Genomic DNA, 16,091 nt, shown 5'->3' with positions numbered 1-16,091 from the left:
GATCTCGAAGATTACAATTTCATCAGATTTCAAAACATGACAACGAATGGTGGAATTCAAACCCAAATTCCCAAATTATTGGGACAGAATTACTATCATTGGCATATGCAGATGAAAGTGTTACTAGAATCACAAGATTTATGGACAATTGTGGATGAAGGTTATACGGAAATTGCATCTAATACACCAGAGAACTAACAGAATGTTCATAAAGAAAAAATCAAAAAGGACAAGAAGGCACTGCATATTATGTTCCAGGAAGTGAATGAAACAGTATTCGAACGTATTGCAACATGCAAAACATCAAAAGACGCGTGGGAAGTTTTGCACAAGGCGTACAGAGGGGAGAACAGGGTTAAAACGGTAAGGCTTCAAACCCTAAGATGTGAATTCGATAATTTACGAATGAAAGAAAGTGAAACTATAGAGGATTATGTTAACCGTACTACAATAATAGTCAATCAATTACGTATGAATGAATAACGAATAGATGAACAACGTGTAATTGAGAAAATTTTAAGAAGTTTGACTAGGAAGTATGAATCGGTTGTCGTGGCAATTGAAGAATCAAAAGATTTAAATACGATTTCCACCGAGAAATTGTTAGGTATTCTTCAATCACACGAATTAAGGTTAAAACAGTATGATGATGCGTCCGTAGAGCAAGCATTCCAAGTTCAAGGGAATAGTTATGATAGATCCAGACAATTTAAGAATGATATGTCAGGAAGGGGACGAGGGAAAGGAAGAAACAGGTTTAATGGTATGATTCGATGTTACAATTGCCAAAGAATAGGGCATACGGCTAGGTTTTGTAACAAACGAGAAGATAGTGATAGATCAAATAATGCTATGTTACATAAGGAAGATGTAGGAGACGAGAACGATAACACTATGTTTATGATCTTTAATGTGGAAGAAGTAGTTAAGAAAGATTGCTGGTACCTAGACAGTAGATGTAGCAATCACATGACAGGCAACAAAAGCCTGTTTATAAATCTGAATGAATCAGACCGAAGGGAAGTAAGAACTGGAGATGACAAAAGGTTAGAAGTTCTCGACGGTGGAGAATATTGTGGACATGAATTTCAAAATTTTCTAAAAGAAAATGGAATACATCATCAACTTACTACAAGCTATACTCCTCAGCAAAACGGGGTAGCTGAAAGGAAAAACAGAACTCTCCTGGAATTAAGCAGGAGTATGATGAAAATGAAAGAATTACCAAATATGTATTGGGCCGAAGCAGTGTCCTGTGCTACCTATCTATTGAATCGGACTATCACCAAGAGTGTACCAGAACTAACACCACAAGAAGTATGGAGTGGTAGAAAGCCTAATGTAGATCATCTCCGAGTATTCGGGTGTATTGCTTATGTTCATGTTCCAAAGCAAAATCGCTCCAAGTTAGATGTTAAAACTGAACAGGTTATATTTGTTAGATATAGTGAACATAGTAAAGCATACAAGTTGTACAATCCGGTGACAAATAAAACGATCATAAGCAGAGATGTAATTTTTAGCGAAAATCAGCATTGGATAACTGCAAAAGGAAGTGATGGAAAGTCGTGGATAGATGTGAATAATGTAAACGAAGATGATCAAAATGTTGCTGTAGAGGATCTAACAGAGGATCAAGGGGGAAGTGAAACACCACTTGCAAGTGGTACAAATGGAAATTATATAAGCAACGACGAAGTCAACGTGCAAGATGCAAACGATGAAGAAGCAGAAAACAGTGAGGGAACCGAAACTCATGAAGACACTAACACGTCATCCGACTCTGAGAATGAGGTTATAAGAACCAAACAGGTGACTGAGATATATCAAAATTCATCGGCTCTAACAGAAGCACAAGTAAGGGAACTTTATAACAAGAGTCAAAGTAATGCTAGTAATGTAGTGTACTTTGTTTTGTATGCGGATTCTGATCCAACGACGTATATAGAAGCAAGTAAAGACATCAAATGGCAGGAAGCCATGGATAAGGAGATGGAATCCATAATTAAGAACGATACTTGGGAACTAGTAGATCCACCCAAGAATCAAACACCAATTGGTGTTAAATGGATATACAAAACGAAATATCATGAGCATGGAAGAGTAAGCAAGTACAAGGCTAGATTAGTAGTGAAGGGTTACAGTCAAAAGTTCGGGATAGATTATCAAGATGTTTTTGCTCCGATAATAAGATTTGATACAGTCCGGCTTGTACTTGCATTAGCAGCACATCATGGATGGCACTTACATCAAATGGATGTGAAAACAGCATTCTTAAATGGGAATCTTAAGGAACGCGTCTTCATTGAACAACCAGAAGGGTATGTAGCAAAAGGTGAAGAAAGGAAGGTATGTAAACTAAAAAAGGCATTATATGGATTAAAACAAGCTCCGAGAGCATGGTACAGTAGAATAGAAGGGTATTTTATTACTCATGGGTTCAAGAAGTGTGCTTATGAACACACTTTATTCACGAAAATATCTAAAGATGAACGAATAATTGTCTGCTTGTATGTGGACGATCTTATTATAGCTAGTGATTCGATGTCCAGTCTAAGTCATTCAAGGACCTAATGAAACGTGAATTTGAAATGACTGATATGGGAACATTACATTACTTCCTGGGAATGGAAGTTATTTTCAACAATGGAAACATCATCCTCTCACAACATCAATATGCAAAGAGTCTGTTAGACAAATTCAATATGACAAACTGTACTGCTCTCTCAACTCCAATGGAGTATGGTTTACATTTGTCAAAACAAGATATGGATGATGAAGTAGATTCCAACTTATATAGGAGACTGGTGGGAAGTCTAATGTATCTGACGAATACTAGACCAGATATAATGTTTGCAGTAAACAAGATAAGCCAATTCATGGAACATCCCAAGCAAAGTCACTGGGAAGCTGGAAAGAGGATACTAAGATATATAAAGGGAACTCTAAATCAAGGTCTTGTTTACTCAAAAGGAGGGAAAGGGACATTAACGGGCTTCAGTGACAGTGATTATGCAGGTAACATTGATGATAGTAAGAGCACATCTGGATATGTATTTCAGTTAGGAATAGGAATTGTAGCATGGCAGTCAAAGAAGCAAAAGGTGGTAGCTTTATCTTCAACGGAGGCTAGGCCGAGTATATTGCTCTTTCCATGGCTGGATGTCAAGCTCTGTGGCTTCAAGGAATTCTGGAAGAACTTCAAGAAGGAGCCAAAGGTCCAATAGTAATTCATTGTGACAACAAATCCACGATAAGTCTGGCAAAAGATCCTGTATTTCATGGCAAGAGCAAACACATAAGAATCAAATATCATTTCATTCGAGATCTAATCAAGAACAACGATGTAGAAGTTCGTTTCTGTCCCACCGGAAGTCAAATTGCTGATATACTCACTAAAGCTCTGCAACGTAAAGTCTTCAATCATCTGAAAAATCAACTGCAAATATGGGACGCACACACTGAATAAAGACACAGCAAACTTCTTGATCTAGCTTACGGGAAGGTATTAGACCAATATTAGATATAAGCTAGATCTTGTATATGTTTAATATAGGTTTAATAAGTTTATAGGTTATATTATGCTATTATTATTATTATTACTTATAATATAAAGTTAGGGGTAGTTATTAGGATTTCCGGATGTATATATTATGTAATATTCAGATTCACCAATTCAATCAAGAACTTTTATCAATACATTCTGTCGATCCATTCGTATTCCATCCAATACGTCCTAGTAAGCAAAGGGGCGTTTTTTTTTTCTAAAATGGGAGTAGTGGGGATGTGGGCATTATGTTAAAAGGGGTGTAAAGAATTAAATAAATAAAAAAACCATTCAAAAATTGTTTGGCTAAAGAAGAAGAGGGTTAAATGTGATTGGACCATCAAAATGGGGCATGGGCGTGGAATATCTAACACCAAACACAAAATTTTCAAAAATAACGCCCACCGGGGCCGAAGATGGGCGTGTTTTGGGCGTTTTTGGTGTAAAAAACGCCCCAAATTCAACGACTACGGGTGGTCTTACAAAATCCATGGAGATAAACCAACCTGGTTTGGCAATTTCAGAAAAGTCTGTTGGAGATAGGTTAGGTTATAATTAGGTGTTAAAAGTTGTTAATAGTTGTTTGTAAATAACGAGTTGTGTGGCCATGTATCACAATGGCATTATGCCAATTATGTGATCTATATATCCTAAAATTTGGGATGAGCATTTAGTTATACGGGTATATATTAATCAGTACGTGTTAAAATCGCATTATATCTCATGAATACTTGAATTTAGTAACTACGCCACATTATTTGTAACCCATACCATACAAAAACAAACAAACTTTCCATTGCAATTAAACCAAAGAATTTGAACTTAAAATACCTACAATAATTCCAAATGGGAGTTTCAAAACATGCCTATGAAAGAAACAAAACAATCACACGAAAACCATTTGTTATACTAGAACTTTGATTGTAGCTGCTCCACCACACTTTTATCCACTTGGAATGCCTTGGCTAAAATATCTCCAGGAATTGGAGGATTAGCACCAAAAACAGCATTTGCAATTGTTATGGCACCAGGGTTTTGACTGCTCAATGCGGCAATAGCCACGGCATACCCATTACCGACGTTATGTTGGAAATGCACAAGTCCTACGGGGAACACGAAAACATCACCCTTTTTCAGCACCTTGGTGATAAAACGGTTATCAGGGTTGGATGTGACAAACCCAACTTGTAAAGTTCCTTCTAGAACCGTAAGAATCTCGGTGGCTCTTGGATGAATGTGAGGTGGGTTTTGTCCCCATGGCGCGTAGTCAATACGAACCATTGAGATGCCTAAAGTGTTTAGCCCAGGTAACTGAGCTGCAAAGACTGTGGTAACCCTTGATCCCACAGGGTTTGATGTATTACCCCTGAGGTGTAGCCCACTGAAGAAGAAATCCTCTGCTTGAACTTGCATTGGGTCCTTGCATACTAGACCATTCACTTTCACTGCACAGTAAATTAACATGATATTTTCCATTACATGAAAGCCATTAAATATCATTTGAGTAATACTGTTAATTAAAACATAGACAGACAATGTATACCTGAGGCGTTGGGATCGGCTACGCAAAAATCTTGGAGGGGTTTGGGCTCGTTGGCGAAGGCAAGGCAGGCAAAAGTTAGAGCTACAAAGTTCAAAAGAATGAGTTTGTTCGGCATCTTAATTTTTTAATTTGCTGAATAATAGTATAGGAACACAGTTGGTTGTGAAATAAGCTGCTTTGTGTGTGCATATATATAGAGTTAATCTGCATGAATCGACGAATGGCTCTTGAATCTTTTGTATATTATTATGTTTCAGCGTTTAGCGTCCTTCTGGTTACTAAAATACTATTAATTTTTTTATTGACAAAAAAAAAAAAAAAAAAAAAAAAAAAAAAAAAAAAAAAAAAAAATCCTGTAATTATATTAATCAAGTATGTTGAGAATCTTCATACGGAAGGTCAGCTCATGACTCAGCCGGCTTTTCACTACTCTTTTTTTTTGAAAATTAACTTTTCACTACTCATGACAATGTGGCTAACGAATGTTTAAGTTGACAAGTAATTACTCAGGGGTTGGTATACAGGAATGAGAGGTGGAATGGAATGGATGATTAGGAGGGAATGAAGAAAAGGGTGTTTGGTTGGTCAATGGAATTGAATCACCCATTCCAAAAGGCATTCCATTCCCTCAAAATCATTTCTTCCACCCCCCATGTTTTTTTTCCATTCCATCTCCTCTTGCACCATTCATCAACAACACCACAACCCATCACTATCGCCACAACCCACCACCACCCGCCACCGACGCCATCACCGCCACCCGCCACCACCTCACTCCGACAGCCACCGCCACCGCCGCCACCCACTCGCCACCGTTATCACTCACAGCTACGACCAACCGCCAACGCCACTCGCGGCCGCCGCCCACCACCATCGTCGACGCCACCACCACCGCCACCACCAACCACCGCCGCCACATCTGCTGCCAGCCACCACCAACGACCACCTTGCCGCCACCACCAACGACCACCTTACCGCCACCACCACTCATCGTCACCCCCGCACCGCCACTCGCCGCCACCACCACCACCCATCGCCGCCGCCGACACCCACCACCGCCACCTATAACCACCCACAATCACCACCACCACCACCACTCACCGCTGATTTTATTACTCCGTTTTTCTTGCCTGCAGAACAATGCATAATAATAATTCATTCCATTCACTCATGGTAACCAAACAAGACATGTAATGGTAATGATCTATTGCATCCCCTCGTCCATTCCATTACCTCGTCCATTCCATTCCTTTATCCATTCCATTACCCCATACCAAACAGATCCTCAATGTAGGAGGACGAATGGCACCTTCCTCATCGTTTATGTAAGTAACTTATTTTTTAATTTTAAGTTGTTAAAACATAAGAAAATTATTTTCACTAAAAAAATAAAAAAAAAATGATGTGGCTATTTTTCACATGTGATATGAGAAAATCATTTCTAATATCATGTAATGAGGTGTGAAAACTAACGTGATGCTAATTAAGTGGTAGTTTTCCACATGTGATATCAAGGGGCGGACCTACATAGTGACTCATACGGGAACCCATCGAGTCTCGAGGTTTGAATAGAGAGTATGTATAAAAAATCGAGTGAAATATTTTTAAGTGAATGATTACAACAAAGTAACTTAATGTTCCAGCCGGACAAGTGTTTGAGTTTGCGATCGAATCAGCGCACATGATTCATTGGTATTTTGCAGAAAAGATGACACATTTTGAGGATACTGTGTAGGATTATGGAAAAACCTAGAATTTGAAATGTGATGTTCGTGTGCATTATTTTACATAACATGATTTTGGAGGATGAGGGACGCGCAATTTGCGCGTTGTCAGTCTAGCCCCTTCACTCCTCGGCTATAAATACCCATCCCAGACCTGGTTTGAGGTATCGCGTATCAACTCTCCCACTACTACTACCATCACACACTTTGCTTCTCAAGCAAATTACTGATTCTCACGCCGGAGAGTGGTAACAAGGAGCACCACCCACCTCATCCTCCTAGTTACGAGTCACTGTGTGTTTCCCTTGTGCAGGAGACAGATCAGCGGACGATCCAGCCACCGATCCTCGGAAAGAAGGGATTAACCTTACTTGACGAGACCAGTGAATTAACCTCCCTTGGTTAACCACTGTTTCATCATATACCTTATGCACACCAACAAGAATCCGCGTCGATGTCTTTCATTTTATTTTTTCCTTTCATTTCTTTTATTTTCTTCAAGCTAAACATCGAATCAAACTCGACGTTTAGCTAGCGTAACAACAAGAATCAACGATTCAACGTAAGTGTCTTTCATGATCAAGAATTTCACATCACCACACATACTCAGACATGACTTGAATGATCTAATGTAGCATCTTGAATCTTTTTTTTTTTATTTTATTTTTACAGAATTCTATATCTAAAAAATGCAAATAAGAAATATATTGTTGGATTGCTCTATCCAAATATCGATATTCAACATTGCCAATAAGGTATGATTCAAAGAGTTACAGTTTAGGCAATGAATGAGAAGACTGTTCAAGGAGTTAAATATTCTAACTCTGAAAAGTGCAACTTGTAAATAAATTATTTGTTGAATAATTTATCCAAATTAGGGGTTTATTTTATGAATAATTAAACTTGTAGGGTTGTTAATTAATTAGTTGTAATTTGATTATAACTAGTATTAACTAGGGATGAGCAATTGGTATAAAATACCGTTCCAATCCCGAACTTTTTTGGGTGCCGAAAACGGTATCCACTTTTTGGCATTTTTGGTATTGGTACGGTACGGTATCGGTAAAATACCGAATTTTACCCTCAAAATACCGATACCGTACCGTACCGATATATTTCGGTATCAGTATCGGTACCAAGTTTACACAAAATTCGGGATCGGTATTTTTCGGGATCGGGACGGTATCGGTATTTGCTCATCCCTAGTATTAACCATTCCGAGTTGCGGCGAGGACGAACATCAATGCCACACTACTATTAGCGACCACCAACAATGAAGTTGCAGCGTGTTAATACGAAGAAATTAAACCGAAACGTAAAACATATAAAAAAATAACTAAGTCGATCTAGTACCCGAGTGTTACGATTAACCTGTCAAACGGAAAAAAATAGACGACGTAAAATCGTTTAACCACACACGTACGTTGCGCCGTGTTAACTCACAAAATTATTTATAGTATTTAAATGAAATAAAAAATTATTTATAGTATTTAAATGAAATACAAATTTGCCTTTAGTGGATACAACCCACTAAGCATTATGTGACAAATCATAATGCATAGATATGTTGCAAATTATATACCCCCGTGTTATGGTGGGGGCATAAAACCGTGCTAAGTAGCTCCAATATTATATCACCGTGAACGACCATCAACACCAAAAAGATTCGTGTAAAAAAAGAAATAAAAAACGAAATATAAAACTGAACGGAATGTAAAGGATGAAACAATGTTGAACCACACACTCTAAATGTAAAACATAGAAAACAATAACTAAGTTGTTCTAGAACCGCGCGCTGCGACGGTGTGTTAAACAGGAAAACCACGCATAAAAACATTGAATCATACACGCATGTTGTAGTATGTTAACTCGCAAAATTAAATTTGACCAAAACGTAAACAAAAAATCTATATGAGGTTAAAAGTGATTGGTTAAAATGTAAAACATATAAATGTATGGGGTTAAGAGTAAAAAAAATTAAAAATAAAAAAGAAAGAAAAAAAAAACAAAAGTGAGTGCAACCCACCAAACATATGAGTACAACCTCTTATTCCTACAAATGTTAATTTGTATGTGCTTAAATGTGATTTATGGCTAAAGTAAAACAAATTAAAGAAAAAAGAACAAAAAATATGAGTACAACTCATCAAACTTATAGTACAATCCTTCATGCCAACATATGTTTTTATGGTTAAAGTAAAACAAATTAAAGATAAAAGAACAAAAATATGAGTACAACTCATAAAACTTATGGTACAATCATTCATGCCAACATATGTTGCAAATTGATATTATATAAATTTAATTAATTAATTAATTAATTAATTATTCATTTTTTTAACACCTGATTTTTTGTGTGGGACTTGAAACTAAGACCCCATTCTCAAAAAATTAATTAAAGATACTAATTCATTTTTATTTATTTAACTCTCAAATAGTTGATAGATATAATTAAATAATAACTGAAATAAATAAGAATTCAAATTATATTATTATTTTAGAAAATTAATAGAATAAAAGCATAGACTTGTTCCCTAAGCAGAAGAGGCATGTAAAAAGAGATCTATAATTAGTTGAAAAGTTACACCAAACTATCAACTCTCTTTTTACGCCTCCTCACCGTCGTCCCTCCCCTCCCTCGTGTCGCCAACCACCATATCGCCGACGTCGGGGACCACCATACCCTCGATGTTGCAACCACGAACCATGTTGTCACCGAGAATAATTGGTTGTAGCCTGGTTTTTGATAGGAGTTTGATCAAGTTGAATAAGGTGTTCAGGTTCTCAGGTTGTTTCGTGTTAATGAATCTATTGATCGATTCATTGATCTCAAAGTGTTTCAAATTGGTTAGATGTGTTCTTCGAAAATGTTTATTTAATCTAACATCCAATGGTTGGAATTATTTGGTTCTATATGGTTTTGCATCTGGACTTCTGGTGGGTGATCCAAAGTCTGGTTTAGATTTGTTCGTACACACGCTTCCGCTTCATAAAAATTTTAAAACACGTATATGAATCCCAAAATACATAACGTAGATTGACCATATGCCCTCAACTCCCAGAGGTTTTATAATTAGACTTTATAAACATAATTATTCGTATATTATAATATTATATGTATTTAATGTAGGATATATTACTTATGTCTATAAGTATATAATGATATGAACGAAAGGGTATGTTGGCTGGTTGACACCGACTCAAAAGACACGGTTATTACCGCCAAGTTTACCCGCCACATAACCGCTCATCAATATGTATAAATGTGGGTTGCCGGGAACATTTTTCCAGTACCAAGACAATTAAACCGCCAAAATTGTCCACCACTCAAACTCCGCACAAATTGTTCAAACCAAGTTTATCATTATGAATCTGCCAAATCATGTTGCTTCCGCTGTTTATAATTCCGGTGTCTATCAAAGTGGTATCAGAGCGACAGGCGAAAATGATTCTGATCTCAGGCCAACTTCTACCACGTTACCATGCAAACATTGCTCCAATGAAAAACGAGAACGAAGATGGTTGGTGAGGCGATGTTATTACTGCAATCAACCAGGGCATCAAATCTCAACCTGCAAGATGAAGGAAGATGATGAAGAATCACAACTGATCCGGCTTGCAATTAACACAGGAACACAACAACAACATAGTGAAGAAGATGATCATGAAAGCGGTCAGAGAATGGAATATCTTGTAGTCGGAACCGATGGAGGTTTCTGGTTGGAAATGTGGTATGTGAGTAAAACTCTGAAGCATCATTTTTCTGGAAATCTAGATATGTTTAAACGTATAAAATGCATGTCTGATGTTGAAACAAAAACTGGTGAGAATCAGTTTTATTTCATAATGGGTTCAGGGGTTGTTGATGTAATTTCTGGGTCGGAGAAAATCTGAATTCAAAGTGTGTTCTACACACAAGACATAGACAGAAATGTATTGAGTTTAGATCAGTTGATCACTCAAGGTTTCACGGTGAAATTCACCGGAGACAAATGCAAATTATTTCCTACTTTTAGCGTTCCCCTAATCAATAAGAAAAGTGAAATATCTAGAATGACCAAGGAAGAAGAAATCGGAATTCTAGAAAAACAGAAAATGATGAGTAACCAATCAGAATTCATGAAGTTTAAGACAGATTTCTTGAATGATTATTTCGAAAAACTTGATGTATCATCCAACGAACCTGATTGGAATGTGATGATACTTCAGTCAATGAAATTCAAGGAATTCTTAGACTGTAAAGCGTTACTCGATATGATGGATGATAATGAGTATGTCAGAAAGTATAAGTTTATATTGGAATTAAAGTTCGATGAGATGGTGGCTTGGTTTATAACCAAGAAACTGGGAGTGAAGACGAGGCCAATCCCGGCCTATGCCTCGAACAATCGCAAAGTAAGTTTGTTAGATATGTACCTGGTAGTTGAAAGAGAAGGAGGGCATCGACGGGTGACTGAAAATAACCTATGGGCTATGGTAGCCAAAGACATGGGTTTTGAGTATAGTGATGGGGAATTAATGCGTTTAATGTACGCTATGTACTTAGATGTTCTTATCTACTACCACAAGTTTAAAATCATTCAATCAAATGTTTATGATAAAGAAGTAACGGAAGAAAGGGAAATGCTGACAAGTAAGATGGATCTGAGAGGTAGCCGGAGCGAAGGAGACCAAGCAGAGCAAGTTGCAGGTCAGGCTGAGAAGGAAGAAGTCAGTCAAGAGGTTGCTAAAAATCAGTCGGAACATTATGCACTCTTCGCCGGCAATGACTGGCAGGGAATGAAGAGGCTGAATACAAGGAGGAGGTTCAATTTCAACGGGGCAAAAGCTGCCGTGGATAATGCCAACAACAGTGTTCTCAATAACTCCCGTAAACACAATTATGTTAAGGGGAGAGTATTAGACTTTGTAAACATAATAATTATTCGTATATTATATGTATTTAATGTAGGATATATTACTTATGTCTGTAAGTATGTAATGATATGAACGAAAGGGTATGTTGGCTGGTTGACACCGATTCAAAAGACGGTTATTACCGCCAAGTTTACCCGCCACATAACCGCTCATCAATATGTAGAAATGTGGGTTGCCGGGAACATTTTTCCGGTACCAAGACAATTTAACCGCCAAAATTGTCCACCATTCAAACTCTGCACAAATAATTGTTCAAACCAGTTTATCATTATGAATCCACCAAATCATGTTGCTTCTGCTGTTTATAATTCAGGTGTCTATCATTTATAGTCTCACCACCTAAACGTGTAGTCCTAGCCGGAGATAAACCAAACCAAACAATTAACCAGTGCTTAGAATAAAGCCCCTATTACAAAATAAACGAGCCCAAAAATATTAACCTACTTAGAATAAAACCCTTGTTACAAAATCGATGGAGATAAACGACCCTGGTTTGGCGATTTCAGAAAAGACTATTAGAGATGGGTTAGGTTATAATTAGGTGTTAAAAGTTGTTTATAAATAAGGAGTTGTGTGGCCATGTATCAGTATAGCATTATGCCAAATATGTGATCTATATTTCCTAAAATTAGAGATAGGCATTTAGTAATACCGGGTATATATTAATCAGTACGTGTTAAAATCGCATTATATGTCAGAACACTTGAGTTCCAAGTTATTTATATCCTATCCCATACATAAAAAAACAAACAAACAAACAAACTTTTCATTGCAAATAAACCAAAGAATTTGAACTTAACAAATAATTCCAAATGGGAGTTTCAAAACACGCCTATGAAAGAAACAAAACAATCACACGAAAACCATTTGTTACACTAGAATTTTGATTGTAGCTGCTCCACCACACTTTTATCCACTTGGAATGCCTTGGCTAAGATATCTCCTGGAATTGGAGGATTAGCACCAAAAACAGCATTTGCAATTGTTATGGCACCAGGGTTTTGACTGCTCAATGCAGCAATAGCCACGGCATACCCATTACCGACGTTATGTTGGAAATGCACAAGTCCTACGGGGAACACGAAAACATCACCCTTTTTCAGCACCTTGGTGATAAAACGGTTATCAGGGTTGGATGTGACAAACCCAACTTGTAAAGTTCCTTCTAGAACCGTAAGAATCTCGGTGGCTCTTGGATGAATGTGAGGTGGGTTTTGTCCCCATGGCGCGTAGTCAATACGAACCATTGAGATGCCTAAAGTGTTTAGCCCAGGTAACTGAGCTGCAAAGACTGTGGTAACCCTTGATCCCACAGGGTTTGATGTATTACCCCTGAGGTGTAGCCCACTGAAGAAGAAATCCTCTGCTTGAACTTGCATTGGGTCCTTGCATACTAGACCATTCACTTTCACTGCACAGTAAATTAACATGATATTTTCCATTACATGAAAGCCATTAAATATCATTTGAGTAATACTGTTAATTAAAACATAGACGACAACATATACCTGAGGCATTGGGATCGGCTACGCAAAAATCTTGGAGGGGTTTGGGCTCGTTGGCGAAGGCAAGGCAGGCAAAAGTAAGAGCTACAAAGCCCAAGAAGATGAGTTTGTTTGACATCTTTCTTAATTTGCTGAATAATAGTACAGGAACACAGTTGGTTGTGAAATAAGCTGCTTTGTGTGTGCATATATATAGAGTTAATCTGCATGAACCGACGCATGGCTCTTGAATCTTTTGTTTATTATTATGTTTCAGCATTTAGCGTCCTTCTGGTTACTAAAGAACCATTAATTGTTTTAAGGATTGCCGTCCAACGTGGAATCCATCCTGTAATTATATTAATCAAGTATGTTGAGAATCTTCATACAGAAGGTCAGCTCATGACTCAGCCGGCTTTTCAAAATATAGCTAGTGACTCGGTATGTAGTGCCAAGAATTGGTCAATATCTTAACTATGGTTGCAATTTTATTAAAGATTATTGAAATGGAAGATGACGATTTCCATCTTGGGTGGAATGTGCTAGGGTTTCACTACTCACGACAATGTGGCTAACGAATGTTTAAGTTGACAAGTAATTACTCAATGTAGGAGGACGAATGGCACCTTCCTCATCGTTTATTTAAGTAACTTATTTTTTAATTTTAAGTTGTTAAAAAATAAAAGAATGATGTGGCTATTTTTCACATGTGATATGAGAAAATCATTTCTACTGATCAGGTATGAAAACTAACATGACGCTAATTAAGTGGTAGTTTTCCATATGTGATATCAAGGGGCGGACCTACATAGTGACTCACACGGGAACCCATCGAGTCTCGAGGTTTTAATAGAGAGCATATATAAAAAATCGAGCGAAATTTTTTTTAAGTAAATGATTACAACAAAGTAACTTAATGTTCCAGCCAGACAAGTGTTTGAGTTTGGGATCAAATCAGCGCACATGATTCATTGGTATTTTGCAGAAAAGATGATAGATTTTGAGGATACCGTGTAGGATTATGGAAAAACCTAGAATTCGAAATCTGATGTTCATGTGCATTATTTTACATAACATGATTTTGGAGGATGAGGGACGCACCATTTGCCTGTACTATGTGGAGGGGAGTCAACCAATTAGTGTAGAAATAAGTGATAAAAAGAAAGAAGCGAACTCAAATAAAATTTATGACAATCTATCTATATAATAAAAGAAACCGTTTTTGGGACACTTGTCATCATATTAGGCCATGTCTTATAGATAATTATTATTTTAATTTAATCACTTCTAATTAATTATAGATAATCCTCCTACTAAATATTATTTAGTTTAATTATTACATTTATATTTATCTATTTACTTGAAATTCAAACTTATTTATCTAACTTGATATTAGAATAAATTATGATTTTGGCCCTGTGGTTATATCACTTTTACCTTTTAGCCCAAAAAGGGATTTTTTAACATCTGAACCCTCAATTTCTTTTTTTCTAACACTTTTGGACCCCAACGTCTTTTTTCTAACCCTTTTGCCCCCCAAAAGTAAATGGACGGGGTTAGTGTTAGAGGCCAAAAGGGTTAGAAAAAAAAACGTTGGGGGCTCAAAATGTTAAAAGATTCATTTTTTGGCTACAAGGGAACCATAGGGGCCAAAGTCGTAATTTACTCTTGATATTAACTATATATTTGAACGTTTTGTTTTCGTTGGTATCAAATAGATTTTACGAAACTTAAAATAAAATTAACTAATATTATTTATCATTTCTACATTTACAAGTTCTAAATAAAGGGTTAAATTTATTGAGAATTCATTACATTTACAAGTTTTAAATAAAGGGTTAAATTTATTGAGACTTCGTTAACAAATTCACTACAATAAAATAATCTATTTATATCAATCTAAATATATATCTATACTATACTATATAATAAAACATTAATGTGTGACACATATCATTCATTGTAAGCATTTATTTTATGATTTTCTCGCCTCACTTCCACACTTATCTTATATTAATTAAAGAAATAAATAAATAATGAGCCAATATTAAATTTCATCGTACTTTAAATTTCGAATGCCATTCTTCTATTTGTCTAATCAAATATTATTCTAAAATTTGAATTGTTAATTTAAAATATTTTTAAATAAAACAAATTATTTATCACAAAAACCAAACTTTGTATTAATATATGAAATATTTTTATTTTCATTACTAATAAAATATTATATCAATTTTATTACATAATTTATAAATCAATTTGTCAGAATTGGTACCAACATTTTATCACTCAAATAGATGCTGATTTGCTTCTTAAATAACATATCTTCTTTTCAAAAACCATCTTCACAATCACCATATACATTGCGTATCGAGTAGTATCCATTAGTATATTGAAAGATATGACTTTTTTATTATTGGTATATATAATTAGATTTCTTAAACCCGTGTAATACACGTGTTTTTTACAGATATACCTTTTTTATTATTTACTATACAAAATTACATTTATTCGACCCATGTAATACATGAGATTTTTTAAGATATAACTTTTTATTATTTGATATATAAAACTAAATTTATTCAATTCGTACAATAACGGGGTTTTTTAAGCATATATATTTTTTTATTATTTAGTATAGAAAATTACATTTATTCAATTCGTGTAATACACATATTTTTAAAGATGTAACTTTTTTAGTATTTGGTATACAAAATTACATTTATTCAACCCGTGTAATAAATGAGGTTTTTTAAAGATGTATTATTTTATTATTTGGTAAACAATATTACATTTATTCAACCCGTGTAATACACATGGTTTTAAAAGTATAACTTTTTTATTTGGTAAATAAAATTATATTTATTCAACCCGTA

The 16,091-nt window shown here is 35.9% G+C and overlaps 3 protein-coding genes across 3 annotated transcripts; 1 reads left to right on the top strand and 2 right to left on the bottom strand.

Moving 5' to 3' along the window:
* The first annotated feature begins 2,591 nt into the window (after positions 1-2,591).
* On the top strand, positions 2,592-3,227 carry LOC110881782 (secreted RxLR effector protein 161-like). Its single transcript, XM_022129936.1, has one exon. It carries the CDS (start codon positions 2,592-2,594, stop codon positions 3,225-3,227), a length of 636 nt encoding a protein of 211 aa, XP_021985628.1.
* A 1,229-nt stretch (positions 3,228-4,456) lies between these two features.
* Positions 4,457-5,027, bottom strand: LOC110881860 (putative germin-like protein 2-3). Its single transcript, XM_022130008.2, has one exon. The coding sequence runs from the start codon at positions 5,021-5,023 to the stop codon at positions 4,457-4,459; it is 567 nt and encodes a 188-aa protein (XP_021985700.2). The 5' UTR covers positions 5,024-5,027.
* A 7,442-nt stretch (positions 5,028-12,469) lies between these two features.
* On the bottom strand, positions 12,470-13,454 carry LOC110881861 (putative germin-like protein 2-1). Its single transcript, XM_022130009.2, has 2 exons — positions 13,240-13,454; positions 12,470-13,142 (listed from the first exon to the last, which is right to left on the bottom strand). Exons 1-2 carry the CDS (start codon positions 13,352-13,354, stop codon positions 12,607-12,609), a joined length of 651 nt encoding a protein of 216 aa, XP_021985701.1. The 5' UTR covers positions 13,355-13,454; the 3' UTR covers positions 12,470-12,606.
* Positions 13,455-16,091: the final 2,637 nt, after the last annotated feature.

This window comes from Helianthus annuus, chromosome 3 (assembly GCF_002127325.2).
Source record: "Helianthus annuus cultivar XRQ/B chromosome 3, HanXRQr2.0-SUNRISE, whole genome shotgun sequence".
NCBI lineage: Eukaryota > Viridiplantae > Streptophyta > Magnoliopsida > Asterales > Asteraceae > Helianthus > Helianthus annuus.
The sequence above is the reverse complement of the archived record's forward strand: the minus strand, read 5'-3'. Positions and strand labels throughout refer to the sequence as shown.